The sequence below is a fragment of the Cucurbita moschata genome, unplaced genomic scaffold (assembly GCF_002738365.1).
Source record: "Cucurbita moschata cultivar Rifu unplaced genomic scaffold, Cmos_1.0 Cmo_Scf00018, whole genome shotgun sequence".
Classification (NCBI taxonomy): domain Eukaryota; kingdom Viridiplantae; phylum Streptophyta; class Magnoliopsida; order Cucurbitales; family Cucurbitaceae; genus Cucurbita; species Cucurbita moschata.
The window spans coordinates 2,066,771-2,082,716 of record NW_019268534.1 but is presented as its reverse complement, the minus strand read 5'-3'; the positions used below and the strand labels follow the sequence as shown (position 1 = coordinate 2,082,716).

Here is a 15,946-nt window from a genome sequence, read left to right as displayed (position 1 = left end):
TCATGATTGCAATCGAGTTTCACAATTCTCAGCCAAACCACTCAAGAACGACCCACAAGAGCTGTGCTTATATCACTCATCATTTCATAATCAAGGAAGAATTCGACAAACAACTAACATTTCTCGTTCGGAATGCATGAGTAAAGTTCACATTTTCACCCAGCTGAGCTGAGCAATAATTCCATAGGGAAAAGAAATTGTACGCATTGAAATATATGGATTGATTTCACAACCAATGTTCATTTGACCAAATCAAGCACTCCAAAGGTCGAACGCTGGAAGGGATCCACAAATGTCTAGCAAATCATAACAATTACTCTATGCCCTCCATAACAATCACTGCATTGCAGAATTCCAGGATAGCCTTTTGGCTCTGATGATGCACAAAAGGCTAATAAATCATGAAATAAGGTTTATTATTAAGTCCACCAAAATCTCTCTCATATCTTATTTGTAGAAACTGATGCAAAAGATAAACAGGTCATCATCTCTAATCCAAAAAGCAAAACAAAGAGGTTTTCAAAAAGTGATAAACAAACTGATGAATGTGTTCAACAATATCATGATAGAGTGTAAGATCTATTCTTCATCGACAACGACACCGATCTCACCCTTCTCGAGTAGATCATAGAACGCTCTTACTTTCCTCTGCTCATTCCACTGATGCATTTTCCAAAAGCTACCAGCAAACAAAGCCACTCCCATTCCAATCAATATCTCCTTGACGACACTCGGTCCTTTAAGCGTGACGTGAGCTACCCTTCCAGCAGCCATTTGCTTTTCTAGTTTTAAGACAGTAAGAAAATCTGCCCAAGATATCGAAGGCGAACACTTGTTAGAACAAGGAAACTTGAACACAATATTTGCAAGGGCAAGGGCAAGTTCAAAGAGGACTTTCATCCTTTAAAAAGCAATAACATCCCTCCCTACTTAGGAAACGAAGCGAAGGAAACTAGGCTTCATTTATTGTTATGATCATCATAAATGATTAAACGAAGAAAATGAAAGAATATGCATATGGGCAATACACAACACAAAAGAAATCAGCCCAAGCCAAAGGCCAAGACAAAAGGCAAAAGCCTTACAGAAAAAGGGCTCCAATGGTTTATAAGAACAAATAACCATAAAATTTAATAGTTACAAACACCCAAAAGGAAGTGTGACCTCCCTAGAGATCAAACCTCCTCCCAAGTTATATTGATCCCCTAAAAGTCGTTCTGTTTCCATCAAGTCAAATGCACTACAAAATAGCCAAAAGGGGTCATCATCTACGAGACACCTTCTCATCTTTGAAAGTAATCTATCACAGAAACTCTTTGATTTTGGTTCTTATGGGAAATGAAGAAAAGGCAACAACGGATGTTCTTATGTATCTCTGGTAATATACTAATCTACCCTCTTTCTTGCAGCTGTGGACTAAATTTCTCATCCTCCCCTCCTCTGCTGTACTACGTTCCCCATTCCAGTAAAAGGGCTCGGATGGATTGCTGCCTTTTGGCTTATTTACACTAAAGGACACCAAATTTCCATTCAACATCTCCAAACCCATGAAATACAATCAAACTAAACACCACACCATCCATCGCAGTCTCTCAAATCTATACCCCAGGAAAATCGAAACTAGGTTTTGCCGAAAAAAGAAAAACAAAAAGCACAGAAAACCAGCCCTTGCATATACCCCAAATCAAATTCAAATCCAGAAAATCCAAAACGAAAAGAGTACAAATCCCCATTTCAACAAATAAGAGACAAAACAAAACCCATTCATTCAACGTACGTATAACCAGACCAAATTAAAGCACGAAATCACACACCAAAGATTAAAAAATAAACAAGGCAGAGACAAAAGATCGAAAATCAAAGAGAAGGATGGATCTAGAGAACTCAGAGTTCTTACCAGGGAGATCGAGAAGCAACGGGATGGCGCCAGATGATAGGAACTGTTATGGTCTTCGGAGTGCGGCCTTCGGCTTTTTATCGGTGGAAACTTGAGTCCCAATTTGCGCCTATAAGAGAGAGTAGGGTCCACTTGAACACGTCAACAACCTTTTATTTAGTATTAAAATATATGAAAAATTAGTTTTTTTTAATATATATTTTACCATTTTTACCCTTTGATTTAATTTTTTTAAAATTAGTTTAAAAAAAAGTGTTTATGTATAAAACTAAATTAATAAGATTAAAAAAATAAAAACTAAAATTTTATTATAATTTGAGTTTTAACGCTTGTTAATTTATGCATAATTTAATATATATATATATATATATATATTTTACAAAATATGATATTATATAAAATTAGTAAGTTTATAAAAGCTTAAAGTAAAAATTGATGAACTTGTCACGTTATATCCATTTTTATCATAAACTTTTAATTTCATCAAAAAATAAAAATAAAAATGGACTATTTTTAGTAAATAATAAATTAGCTTCAATCCTAATTTTCCAATTCACAAAAACATCCAGATATGAATTCTCAAAACAAACATCCACAGATATGAATTCTGGAAACTTGCTTTCTCTCACTGAATACAACGGAGGAATTCATACATTATGAAACTCGAACTCATACTTCGTCCTCGTGAAGAAGCAAATTGGGGATACCTTTATTGACGGGGAATCGGCGGCCTGTCTCCGGGCAAATAAGAGCGCCTTCCTCGAGATGTAGCTCCAAAAGCGCATGGTGGAATCGTTGCAAAAAGTCATGGGAATCGAGCATCAATGACTCTGCCTCCTCGGGAAGTTCGGCATAGCCCATAGTGCGAGAGGCATCGACAAGAGGCTTCCATTCGATTTTGGAGAACATGTTCTTGAGGAAGTCCGGGTTGAAGTCGACCTGCTTCTCGACAACTTTCTCAACCTCGACTCGGAGAGGGAAGCCATTGACAACGCCCTTGATGTTGGAGGAGAGCATGTTGTGTGTAAGTAGCCTCATCTTTTTCAGCCCTTTCGCTTTCTTTCTCTGGCTCTCTGTTTATTTGTTATCACAGGGTGCAAGCGCCACTTTTGCAATGATCGTTACCAAATTCAAAATTCCTGTCTAAAAAAGAGTGTTAACACACAATCTAATCATTTATGAGAGCATTTATTCCATGAAAAGTCTATTCGATATCTATAAATCAAACAAATTATCTCAAAACCTGTTTTGACTAACATGTATCTAATGAATCAGTCAAATTTCAACTCGATGGAATATCTCCTTAATATAATCTACAACTACAACCCCGAGCGGGCAGTCAAACAGAGGCGTGAATGCAAGATGCCAGCGGAATGATCGGCCAGACAGAGGCTAGGGCTGCTTTCTTCCCACTGTGTCCTTCCTTGTGTGTCGGAGATATAAAGCGAGTGCACCGAAAAAGCGGGAACTGGGTTGATCTATTCTATGGCAAAGCATCCGAAGCATAACTGGCACACACACACGATTTTGACAAGAGATAGGAGCATTCGGTGGAACCAGTGAACTAGCATTAATATATGGATTATAAGAACCGGTGAACTACATCTTTGAAAGTTATGTATCACAGAAACTCATTGATTTTGGTTCTTATGCTATCTTTTTATTCATATTGTTATGCATCTCTGGTAATATACTAATCTCATCCTCCCCTCCTCTGCTATCTGTTCCCCATTCCAGTAAAACGGCTCTGATGGATTGCTGCCTTTTGGCTTATTTACACTAAAGGACACCAAATTTCCATTCAACATCTCCAAACTCATGAAATACAATCAAACTAAACACCACACCATCCATCGCAGTCTCTCGAATCCACACCCCAGGAAAATCGAAACTAGGTTTTGCCTAAAAAAAAAACACAAAATGCACAGAAAACCAGCCCTTGCACCTACTCGAAATCAAATTCAAATCCAAAAAAAATCCAAAACGGAAAGAGTACAAATCACCAATCCAACAAATAAGAGACAAAAGAGAACGCATACATTCAACATACGTACAATCCAACGAAAAAAAATCGAAAATCAAAGAAAACGGTGGATCTAGAAAAGAACTCAGAGCTCTTATCAGAGGAGATCGAAGCGATCGAATGGTACCAGATGATAGGAACTGCTTATGGTATTCTGATTGCGGCCGCCACCATCTAGCGGTGGAAACTCGTCTGAATTTGCGCTTCGCGAACTGGGAGGGTTTAGGGTTCAATATTGGGATAGTAAGCTTCACTTGAAGCAGCCTGTTGGGAGAGAGAGAGTAGCGTTCGCGGCAGGATTTATTTAATATGAAAATATATGAAAAAATAGTTTTTTTTTAATTAAAAAAAAATTAAAACCATTTTTATTTAGGTGCATTCATTTTCCAATATTTATATAACACAAAATTAATTATAATAAAAAAAATAAAAACTATTTTTTTATTATAAAAATTATTAATTTATACATTCTTTTTTTTCAAAATACGATATTATATAAAATTAGTAAGTTTATAATGATTTTTGTATTTTTTTTTTTACAAACGGGTGAAATGTAATAATTAAACCTATAACTCGTAAATTTATAAATAAAAATTAAAATGTCAACGAATTTTTAAACGAGAATATATCATATGATAAAAATTACGATATTTTTTTAAGATTAAGGTTAAGATTATAACACTTATCTAAGTTTGATGCATGATAAAAATGAAAGTTTAAGTTTGCTATGTTATATTCATTTTTAACCTAAACTTTTAATTTCATCCCGACCCTTAAATTAAAAAATTAAAAAATTAAAAAATTAAATTATTTAAATACTTTTTATTCCAATAAAACACAATATTCCTAATAGGTCAAAGAAACCGCCAAGCTGAAACAGAAATAATGGGAGTCTCCTTCCAACCAACAATCAAACATTTCTGATTCTTTTCCAAACTGCAAAACTTCCCATAAGCAAACCCCTTAGCTACAAACTTTGCTTGGCTCAAACATGAATCACTCAGCTCCATTTCTTCCATTCTAAACCTTCCAAAGAACTCCCTCCACACCTCTATCTTCACACTCCTCACGACCCGATCGCTCCCTTCCGATGCAACGACGTTTTCAATCCTTTCGCCACATAACCCTTCGATCTTCCTTCTGCTGTCTTCATCCTCTTCGATGCAAGTTTTCAAGCAGTCGAAGTATGAAGCAGTAAAGAACAATGATTCGATGAAGCGATTCACGAATGATGATAGGTTATAATTTGCCTCGATCTCGGAAACGACCATTATCGATGGGTTTAGCTTTCGGATTACTCTCATCAGATTCTCCAAGCTAGCAGGCCTTGTGATCATGGTTCTCAACACTAAGGGCGAGTAGATTGCTACCATTTCGTGTTCTTCGGTTTTGAAGTGTTCTTCTTTTAGCTCCATCATATCTGATACCAAGATTGCTTTGAATGAAAAGGGTATGTTTAGGGACTCAGCAACGTTTTCCAACCACTTTCCTACCTGTTCTATCAAGTGGCCTTTGTCTGATACAACAGCAGTGATCTTGAGAAGATTAATGGGTAGCTCATCCTTCAAATCTTCAAGTGATTTCATAAAAGCCGACCAATGAACTCCACTCCTGATTTCGAGATCTATCAAATGGACTTTGGTGATCAGTTTAACATGTTCAAAGATTGCTTGAACAGCAGTCAGATGCATCACTTGCTGAAAAGGGAGTTTCATGCATCCTCTAAGTGCTTCAAGGCTCATTACCTCATCTACTTTTGGCTCCTTGATCGTTTCCCTTCCTGTTTCTCTGTTGATTCTTTTCCTAAGGGCCCTTGCGAAGTAAAAAACGAGGCGCTGGACGGTATTACCAGAGGGGGAGGCAGCCCATTCGCAGCGTTGGAGCAGCCTGCTCGCTCGCTCATATTGCTGGTAGCTTACTTTCTCAGCTGCAGCAAAGAGGACATGGGCAAGCTCAACGTCGTTTCGCTCGTCCACCGATAGACCGGTGAGAGCGAAATCACAAGGATGCATTGGCATGTAGAACTCATCATGCCCCTCAGGAAAGAAATGGACATATCTTGCTCCAGCCACCCTCAATATCTCTTCAGTTGACAAGCTTTTGTTCTCCTCACTGGCTTCACCGCCTCTTTTCTCAAGATCTGTCCCCTTCATCCTCTTGACTTTGGCGCCATAGCTGTTTAGCAGCTGCAAAGATTCTAAACATGGATTCAAAACTTGTTTACTGATAGAATCTGCATTCAGATTATCTGATATCTTTGACTTCTCTTGAATCAATTCCGAAAGCGTAAAATCGTTACCGATACCGAACAGAATTTCGTTAAGAATCAAACAATCTGAGTTGGGCTGTGGATATTCTGTCTCATTTCCAATCTTGAGAATGTCCTGTTGGTAAAACCCAGATTGATCAGGTGAGACAAAGTTGAAGTCTCCCAACTCTCCAAATGGACAATCGTCTTCTTTCCCTCTGAGCTCAGTCTCCTGGTTCTGGTGGATGCCATTAGAGGGGAAGAAAGTTCCTGCAAGTGAGCCATTGAAATCAAATGGTGTGAAGGGAAAAAAATCATCAGCCATTAAAGAGCAGAAGGAAGCTGATGAATGAACCTATGAACAGATTTTTCTAAACAAAACAGTCAAAATTCTGATTTAAACCAAGCTGATGAACAAACCTAAGCTCAATGTCACTGCAGAGATTTCTGTAAACAAATCAGCCAAAAATTATCCCTACGGATTATTTTACTATATTCGATATTCCCAAACAAGTGTTAAGGAAAAGATCAAGAATCAAAGTTTATAAACTACTAAACAAGCCTCTCTGATTGTCATTTTCTAACAAGACAACCAAAAAATGTTGAAATTTAAGCCACCAAAACAAACAAAGAACAGAGGTCGATTTGTAGTCTCTTTCCCTTTTTCAGTATGGTTACAAATAATAGAGATACAATAATACTATGATCTTTGTGTATCGAAAATCACGATCACCATTTTCGATAGTTGCAGAGAAATTTCAGACGGGAAGGAAAAATTGGAATTCAGTTGACTGTAATGATCTAATCAAATCCATGGAATATTCGAAAATTTTGGACAAATTTATCTTTCTTTGATTTGAATGGAGAGATTTACCAAGAACAGGAAAATTCAAACGACTTCGATCCGTTTGGATTGGGAAGAACTTTTATCCTTCCTGTCGCGAAGCAAGAACTTCAGAAACGAAGCAAAGCTTCTCAAAATCTTGATGAGACCGATCGCGACGATGAGGTAATAGAGAGCCAAACCAGAGAATTCCGCCATAGTTGGATCCATAAGAAGCTCCATCATGCTTTCCGTAACCATCGCCAGAGATTCAGCTTCATCTCTCAACCTCCACCACCATATACCTCCGAAGCTCACTGCCATGGCGACTCTTTCACTCCAACTCTCCATCACCGGCGCTCCGAAAACAGTATCGTCAACCACCGGCTTCACCGCCGCCTTCGACCAATGAATCATCGCCGTATGAAACCCTAGGAAAAACATCATCCGGTACCACAAACTTCTACGCTGCCCTAAGCTCGAGGCATCGTTTGCAATCGCCATTCCCTGGTCGATCCCCAGGGCCATACCGACATGTAACGCACACAGAACAAGCCAAGCCGCGCTCAGGCCGGATGATTTAGTCAGAACAACGGATTTACCGAACAAGTTATCGAGAAGAGCGGCTATGGCAATAAGCGAAATGAGAGCTAAAAGAAGAACTCGGTCGACAGAGACGACGGAAGAAAAAGAAGCAAGAGGCGTTGAATGAGGGAGAAGAACCTGAAGATACCGATAACGAACGAGCCTGCAAAACACAATGAATGAAAATGGAAGCGAGAGACTGAGGAGAGTGACTGTGAGGAGATGAAAAAGCTTCTTGAACTGAAAATTGAGATCTCGCAGCCATTGGAACGCCATAGCCAAGCTCTGAATTTGCAGAAGGAAATGGGGAATTTGAGAATGTAAATAAGGAGAAGGAAGAAGATGAACGCTGAGTGGCGGGCACGTCCATAGTTTCGAATTGGTTGGCAATGGCAATGTGCGTTATGTTCATATTATTATTTTATTTTATTATATCTTTTAATAATTTATTTGTTGAGATTTTAATTCCCATTTTAATCTAATTAATTTGCATTTAATTCACTATGATAAATAAAATGAATTTAGTCCCTATTAAGATTTAAAAAGAAAATACTTTAAATTAATTCTTTCTCTATTTTAATTCCTATTACAAATTAGAAATGGATTTCGTGATTATTTTGGAGCAGTCCACCGAATGTACTTTAGATGACTTGATTACAGACGACGAGAGAGGTTGCCCGAAAATGAGGTGAAAGAGTATCTTAAAATGATCGCGAGAGGGCTTTGTAGTATTCATGAACGAGGATTTGTACACGGCGATCTCAAGCCAGCTAATATTGTAGTATTCCTCTAGTCCCTAACATGAAAAACATCGAGACATAGATACTATTTGTAACAGCTCAAGCTCACCGTTAGTAGATATTGCCCGCTTTGGCCTGTTACATATCGTCGTCAGCCTCACAACTTTAAATCGCGTCTACTAGGGAGAGATTTCCACACTTTTACAAAAAATACTCCGCTCCCCTCTCCAACCGATGTGGGATCTCACAATCACTCTCGTTAGGGGCCCAACATTCTCGTTGGCACACCGCCCGGTGTCTGGCTCTGATACCATTTGTAACAGTCCAAGCCCACCGTTAGCAGATATTGTCCGTTTGACTCGTTACGTATCGTCGTCAGCTTCACAATTTTAAAACTTGTCTGCTAAGGAGAGATTTCCGCACCTTTACAAGGAATGTTTCGTTCCCCTTTCCAATCAATGTGGGATCTCACAATCCACCGCCTTGGAGGCCTAACGTCCTCGCTAACACACTACCCAGTGTCTGTCTCTGATACTATTTGTAACAGTCCAAGCTCACCACTAGCAGAAATTATCCATTTGACCCGTTACGTATCATCGTCAGCTTCACGATTGTAAAACACGTCTACTAAGGAGAGATTTCCACACCTTTACAATGAATGTTTCGTTCCCCTTTTCAACCGATGTGGGATCTCACAATCCACCCCCTTGAAGGCCCAACGTCCTCGCTAACACACCACCCGATGTCTAGCTCTGATACCATTTGTAACAATCCAAGCCCATCGTTAGCAGATATTTTCTATTTGACCCATTACGTATCGTCGTCAGCTTCACGATTTTAAAACACGTCTACTAGGGAGAGATTTCCACACCTTTACAATGAATGTTTCGTTCCCCTCTCCAACCGATGTGGAATCTTACAATCCACTCCCTTGGAGGCTCAGCATTCTTATTAACACAGCTCGGTGTTTGGCTCTAATACCATTTATAACAGCTCAACCCCACTAGTAGCACATATTGTTCTTTTTTAACTTTTCCTTTTAGACTTTTTCTCGAGATTTTAATATTATTTCAATACGTTAAATTAGGAAGAGAAAAAGAATTAGTTAATATAGTTATTGAACTAGTTGAACCATCTCTTTGACTTTAGTTAATTCCTCCACCAAATCTCATGTTGTTGTTGACCAGATCTAAAGAAAAACCCGACATAATCATGATCATATCATCATCCATTCATTCATCCCTCTCTCTACAACAAATCAAGCTTCCTTTAAACTCAAACCCCAACCACTCGACCATCTAATTTTCACCACCATTGCCAAAAACACAAGAGCTTCTCCATTATAATTAATGGAGCTGTTCAACAAACTCTTCCCCACCATCTCTTCTTATTCCTCCCCTCTCCTTCCCCCTCCTCCTCACCTCCGACCACTCTCCGATGGGCAACGTCACCTCCGTATCCGGCGTCGGCAAACTCGTCCTCTCCGATGGTTCCATTCACGAATTCAACGAGCCCTTGACAGTGGCCGAGTTGATGCTCGAACACCCACGTCACGTTGTCGTCGAGCTCCGCTCGAGTGCCGTCACTGAAAAACGGCCGACTCCATTGCCAGCCGACCTAAAGCTCGATCTGAAAAAGGTACTTTTTTTAGATTTTTGAGTTTTTAAGGTTACAATATGTTCAATCATTTATTACATATTGTTAATGTACAAGGTTTATATGATGCTACCTATAAGAGGAGGCAAGCCAGTGTCATTGTCGTCGGAGGAAATCCGCCGCGTTATCCTCTGCGCCAACTCGGCTTTACGGTCGCGTTCTCTCCTCCTATCTTCTTCCAAGGTTCTTCCTTGGTTGGCAAGGGCACGCTCGGCAACAACCCCGACAACGACGGGGGCAGTCGGAGTGGATGTTAAAAAGAAAGATCTCACAATGATCGGAGAGGAAATGAGATGGGAAACCGAGATGGCGATGGCGGCGGAGGGGAGGCCGGAGTATTTGAGCAGACAATTATCCGGCAAAGCTTGGAAACCAAGCTTGGATACAATTAAGGAGAAGAAATTTGAGAAGAAACTTTCTCATTGGTTGTTCAAATTTTAAAGGCATTTGGAAGACACCAAGCTTTCATATATGATCCAAATAGTTAATATTATAATGTTATAGAACGTCGAGATCGTGTTAATCTTGTACGTACGGTTCTAATTAGGGGTTTGGGTCGTATGCCTTAAACGAAGGTCCAGGGTCCACGATCCATGCAGACATAGTTAACCTTGTCGGGTTGACTTCCTAGGACAACGTAACCTTCTGCTCCTATTGATGGAAGGATAACGGGCTAGTTCTCCATAGCCTAATCATACTTGCTAAAGAATCAGCCCGACAATCCCGTTTCATGTGACTATTAAATAAAGGGGTATACGAATGAACCGAGACTACATTTGAATGAGAACGATTTTGAAAAATAAGATGAAATACCTACCGGAACGGAAAACACCAACTTCAACAACCATTCTAATTTTTGTTCCTAAGATCTAATCACCAACCAATGAAATCATGAGGTTGTTGGGAGATTATAAACTTACACATAAAATATTTTCTATATTTAAACAATATTATAATTTGAGTTTACTTTGTTATATTTACGGAAATGCCGGTGGGAGCCCATATTTGGTACAAGGCCCATTTAGAAGCCCATTGATAAGCCCATTAAGAAGCCCATTCACTTGAATCTGCCCCAAAGTAAGTGGGCCTACCAATAATCAAATATTGATAAAACTTCAAAAGAATATATAAAAAAAAATAACAATTTTCTTTTTATTATTGGAATAACAGACCTTTTTTCTTTCTTTTTTTTTTTAATTTTATTTTAAAGTTTTTATCAAAGTGGGACAACAAATCTTTGTATATGCGTTTTTCTGTAGCAACTCAATCCATCACTAGCAGATATTGTATGTTTTAGCTCGTTACGTATTATCGTTAGCCTTATGATTTTAACACGTGTCTGTTAAGAGAGGTTCTATACTCTTATAAGGGATGTTTCGTTACTATCTCGAGATGTGAGATTTTGCATTTTTAGACTGTTTTGTTCGATGGATACGAGAGACACGTGGAGGCGTCGAGGGAATTGAGAGGAAGAAGATGGCGTGTTTGATGAATAGTAAAAGGAGAGGAAGTACAAGTATGAATGATCAACAAAAACAGTTCCTAAAGGAGAAAGTGTATGTCCAAAAATAGGAAGGGCTTCAATAATTGGCAAATCCCCTGATGCCTACCCAACTCATCATCCATTTCCCCCCATGTGCCCCTTCACTCAAGCTGCCATGTGCATCCCATCATCGAATACGAGTGTTTCTGGATAATTTGGATCTAAAGGATAAACCCAGAAAGTAGAAGAAAAATGAGCCAAACGTCCAAAAATCTACCTCAATTAGAGTCAGGGTGATCGAGGCCGAGGTGAGCCTTTAACCTAAGAGGGCGTGCGTCTCAAATGCCCCTACCCCAGGAAGCTTTCGACCAGCTACGTTCCTGTAACAATCCAATTCCACCAATAACAGATATTGTCTTTTTTGGACTTTCCCTTCCAGGCTTATAAACAATACCCTGTTTCCCACTGCCACCGATATGGGATCTCACAATCCACTCTCCTTTGGGGTCCAACGTCTTCGTTAGCAGTCGTTCCCCTTTCCAATCGATGTGGGAGCTCACAATTCAACTCTTCTCAAGTCGGTTTTGACCTCTTATTAAAACCCTAAATGGTTACTCTCTTCATTAAGTTCAATTAAATTAAAACAATAATCTAAATATATAATAAAAAAATTTAAATAAACTTTCCCCTAAAACCACCAAATATTTTTATCCAATCTAAACGCCACGTGGTTTCACCGTATTGGCCCACCAAACTTTCCTTACAAGCAAAAGAGTTGACGAAAGCAATAACAGTAACCCATACGCTTCCCATCCTAAATGGACATATTTATTATATTATATATATTTAATATAAATATATAAATTAATTTGGAAAATACATGCCTTTCGCAATAAGGCTGACTTAGAGGGGTGGGCTCAAAAAATATTCTCAACAAATTGAAAATAAATAAAATAAAATAAAATAAAATATAAAATATCCTCTTTCCCGATCTTTTTCCTAATTACGCTTTTACCCCAGTTTTAGGTTCGAATTGTGTACACTCGAGTTTATTATACCATCCGTGTGAAACTGGATCGAAGAACGTTGGTCAATTTGGAGTTTGACTTTTAGCTAATGGTTGATCGTGGTCCAAGATTAAAGTCAACCATACTAATTATATAGGGAAATAAGTAATAAGAACAAACCCAAATTTATAAAATATTAAGAGAATTTTAAAAAGTATTTTTAATTGCCTTTAAAATAAACTATTACTAAATGTAAACTTAAAAGGAAATTGAAAACTAGAAAAGCTGTAGAATGAAAGTCGCATCACACCCCATTAGAAGGGGTGGATACATCATCTATTGAACTTGATTGGCACGTGGAATCCACGTTGGAAAAAGAAAAATAAACCCCACCAATAAATACAAGTCATTAATTAATTATTTATTTAAATGCTTAAATCTTAATCTTACTACCGATGAAGAAGCATTTTCATGAGGATTACTTCTTACTATACTGAATTATATTATTTTTAATTTTAATTTATAAAATAAGAAATTAGGTTCAAGCAGTTGTTACCTTTTCCCATAGATAAAAACAAAATAAGTGTATATAATTAATATTTAAATTACTGGATTAATTAAAACATTGGATTACGCTACGATATGATTATAAAATATTAGTTCTCGTCTCACGAGATAATGGTATTGGTTCGTTAACGTATGTAATACATCAAATGTTTTTTTATTTAAATTTTTTTTTACCATAAAATATAAATATGGGTTAAAATAAGGTAAGTTTATGTGTATTTTGATATTTTCAATATATGCTATATAATAAAAATTGTTATCTTAATGTTTATTGTTATTATTTATTATATATATTTATTGGTAAGAAGCAGGCCATTCATTTTTGGTAGTGTACTATTTTCATATTTTTCAAGGTGACAATTAATTTTGGCCCCCTCCTCTAAATGAATGGCTACTTATTTACGACGTCAAATAACAAGAAAGGAACCTTAATTAGTTGTGGGTGCATTTCATTCTTCGCAAATCGGGGTTCGAGACTTTAGAATATTATATGAAAACGACTCTCCACAATGGTATGATATTGTTCAGTTTGAGCATAATCTCTCGTGGTTTTGTTACAAACCCATGATCATTCCCTAAATTAGCCGATGTGAGACTTTCATTCGACAGAGCATACGTTGTCCGGTCGTAGGCGACGCGATCCGAATTTGGCTTGACTCACTCAATGCTGAGAGTGAGTGCTGCACAATCGTCAAATCCCAAGAAAACGGCGATTGTGACCGTTGACTCCATGATCAAGGATTCTAAAACTTCTTGTAACAGTCCAAGCCAACCGCTAGTAGATATTGTCAGTTTTGGCCAAACCCGTCTCTTAAAGATAGTGGAATACTCCGTTCACCTGTGTAATCTCACATTTACCCTCAAAATAAAAATTAAAACTTGATTGAAAATAGGAGGAAATTTAAAATATTTATAGAAACCCAATAATTGTTTTGCTATAAACAAATGAAATGGAGGTGGGTTAATGATAAAGATGGGTAAATTATGAGTAAGGTAGAGAGAGATAAAGAAGGGTAAAAAAAGCAGTTTTTACAGAAAGGGTGCAGAGAAGGGAAGAGGGTAAGAGGAAGCACATGGGAAATGGAGAGTAAAAAAAGTCCAATGGGCACGTGAAGGTTCATCGGGTAGCACGTGGGGTGGGCATGGAGCAGGAAATCCCCAGAGCTTGTTGGTGGCATTGTTAATGGCCTCTGGTTTGGTTTGGATCGAGAATGAAGGGAGGGAAGGGACGCCATTGGAGGAAGCTGTATGAGAGCTTCATGATTGGAGCTTATGAGAGCTTCGTGCAGAGTGAAGAAGGCCACATATATATTTTATAATTGCAAGAGAAAAAAGCCTTATCCAAAATGGTGTATGATTTCAATATTGGGGAATCTTTAGGACTTCGATGCCTTTCTTCTTGCCCCCTTCCTTACAAACATGTCCACTCTCTTGCTTAATTATTTGTTCTAAATGGACCTAAACCGATCACATCCGAATAAGAACGATCTTAAAGATAATATGACAACAATGTTGAGTGAGGACAAAACGTACTAAAAGAACATGTCTTGGTCAGCAGAGATAGTCTTCACTCTTAGAAGTGAGGAGTAAATGACGTAACTATGTCTCGAGGGATTCAGGGGATTGTTGGGACCATTAAGTATCGAATCTTGATTCTGAATCCTAATCCGAATTCTGGGTATGAGTCGTTACAACACATATCTTCAATTAAGAGGTAAAAAATTCAAACTTGTCTCAAGGGATTAAGGGGATTGTTGGGACCATTAAGTACCGAGAATCCTACTCCGAATTCTGGGTATGAGTCATTACAACATATATCTTCAATTAAGAGGTAAAAAATTCAAACTTTTCTATTCCACAAGTTATTTAACTACAAAAAGGAAAAAATGGGATTAAAACATATACGCTCAATCAAGAGGTCAAAAGTTTGAATCTTTTCGCCATAATTTAACCCTTATCTTTTTTTCTTTCAATTATTAATGAAAAAATAAATAAATAAATTTAAGCTAAAATAATTGAGCCAATAATTAGTGTATAACCCTAAAGTCCTCCAAGTAGAATTCCCATACAATCTTGAAGCATAAGCTTGACTCCAATCAAAAGTCAAACCATAATAATAATTATAATTATTATTTAAATAAATCTTGAAAAAAAAAACATATATAAATTCAACAATACACATGTTTATCCACCAATAATTTCAAGCAAAAATAATTTCTCAAATGCCTTCCCTTCATTATTATACCATCTACCCTAATGCATAAATTTTAAATTAAAATAATTAAAATAAATAAATAAATTCCAATGAAATGACAAGAGAAAAAGGAAAATAAATAGTTTTAAAAACAATTTAATTGAAAGCAAATGCCAATGTCCCCATTTATCAAAATATATTCATATGGTTATTTTTCTTCTCATTCAGACAGCACATGTGTTTATAAATAATATAAATAATTAAATTCAGGCTTTTTTTTTTAATTTATATAATTAAATAATTAAATTCGGCATTTCATATGCAAAACAAAGACTTCCTTTCTAAGAGGACAACTTCTTTCATATACTACAAAAATATGGCTAAGGGAAAAAAGTCTTTGTTTTGTAGGGCTATCGAGAAGATTCATTCGTATATTTAAGAAGACATCAAGGAAGATGGAGGACCCTAGTTTTGAATCGAGCCAAAATGAGTGGCCCCTGTAAAGCCAACATAAGTGAAAATTATTTGAGACAACGAACAAGGCTCGTGTTGTAATTAGATGTCGTATGTCGCGCGTGTATTCTATAATTACTGTTTTTTGTTGTTCGGTTTTTTAGCTTGAACCCAATATCGTAAAACTGGGTTTGTATAGGGTTTCGATGAAGCTAGAAGTTTTTATTGAAAACCCTAATGGAAAAAGAAAACTCGAGACAAATAACCTCG

At 37.4% G+C, this 15,946-nt stretch overlaps 5 protein-coding genes across 7 annotated transcripts; 1 reads left to right on the top strand and 4 right to left on the bottom strand.

The window, feature by feature from the left end:
• Nucleotides 1-295: 295 nt before the first annotated feature.
• LOC111455976 (cytochrome c oxidase subunit 5C-like) lies at nucleotides 296-806 on the bottom strand. The gene has a single exon (XM_023097648.1). The coding sequence runs from the start codon at nucleotides 772-774 to the stop codon at nucleotides 580-582; it is 195 nt and encodes a 64-aa protein (XP_022953416.1). The 5' UTR covers nucleotides 775-806; the 3' UTR covers nucleotides 296-579.
• Nucleotides 400-4,114, bottom strand: LOC111455975 (multifunctional methyltransferase subunit TRM112-like protein At1g22270). Of its 3 annotated transcripts, XM_023097646.1 has the most exons (5): nucleotides 4,022-4,101; nucleotides 2,994-3,039; nucleotides 2,605-2,955; nucleotides 1,898-2,028; nucleotides 400-806 (listed from the first exon to the last, which is right to left on the bottom strand). In XM_023097646.1, the coding sequence occupies exons 3-5, from the start codon at nucleotides 2,933-2,935 to the stop codon at nucleotides 789-791; spliced, it is 480 nt and encodes a 159-aa protein (XP_022953414.1). In that variant the 5' UTR covers nucleotides 2,936-2,955; nucleotides 2,994-3,039; nucleotides 4,022-4,101; the 3' UTR covers nucleotides 400-788. The 3 variants fall into 3 exon arrangements, with proteins under 3 accessions (XP_022953414.1, XP_022953413.1, XP_022953415.1); XM_023097645.1 differs by having other exon boundaries at nucleotides 2,605-3,042; nucleotides 4,021-4,114; XM_023097647.1 differs by lacking the exons at nucleotides 400-806; nucleotides 1,898-2,028 and having other exon boundaries at nucleotides 2,391-3,042; nucleotides 4,021-4,114.
• A 613-nt stretch (nucleotides 4,115-4,727) lies between these two features.
• LOC111455972 (DELLA protein RGL1-like) lies at nucleotides 4,728-7,033 on the bottom strand. Its single transcript, XM_023097641.1, has one exon. It carries the CDS (start codon nucleotides 6,491-6,493, stop codon nucleotides 4,775-4,777), a length of 1,719 nt encoding a protein of 572 aa, XP_022953409.1. The 5' UTR covers nucleotides 6,494-7,033; the 3' UTR covers nucleotides 4,728-4,774.
• Nucleotides 6,380-7,958, bottom strand: LOC111455973. The gene is made up of 2 exons (XM_023097642.1): nucleotides 7,043-7,958; nucleotides 6,380-6,438 (listed from the first exon to the last, which is right to left on the bottom strand). Exon 1 carries the CDS (start codon nucleotides 7,850-7,852, stop codon nucleotides 7,058-7,060), a length of 795 nt encoding a protein of 264 aa, XP_022953410.1. The 5' UTR covers nucleotides 7,853-7,958; the 3' UTR covers nucleotides 6,380-6,438; nucleotides 7,043-7,057.
• A 1,605-nt stretch (nucleotides 7,959-9,563) lies between these two features.
• Nucleotides 9,564-10,740, top strand: LOC111455974. The gene is made up of 2 exons (XM_023097644.1): nucleotides 9,564-9,954; nucleotides 10,030-10,740. Exons 1-2 carry the CDS (start codon nucleotides 9,754-9,756, stop codon nucleotides 10,411-10,413), a joined length of 585 nt encoding a protein of 194 aa, XP_022953412.1. The 5' UTR covers nucleotides 9,564-9,753; the 3' UTR covers nucleotides 10,414-10,740.
• Nucleotides 10,741-15,946: the final 5,206 nt, after the last annotated feature.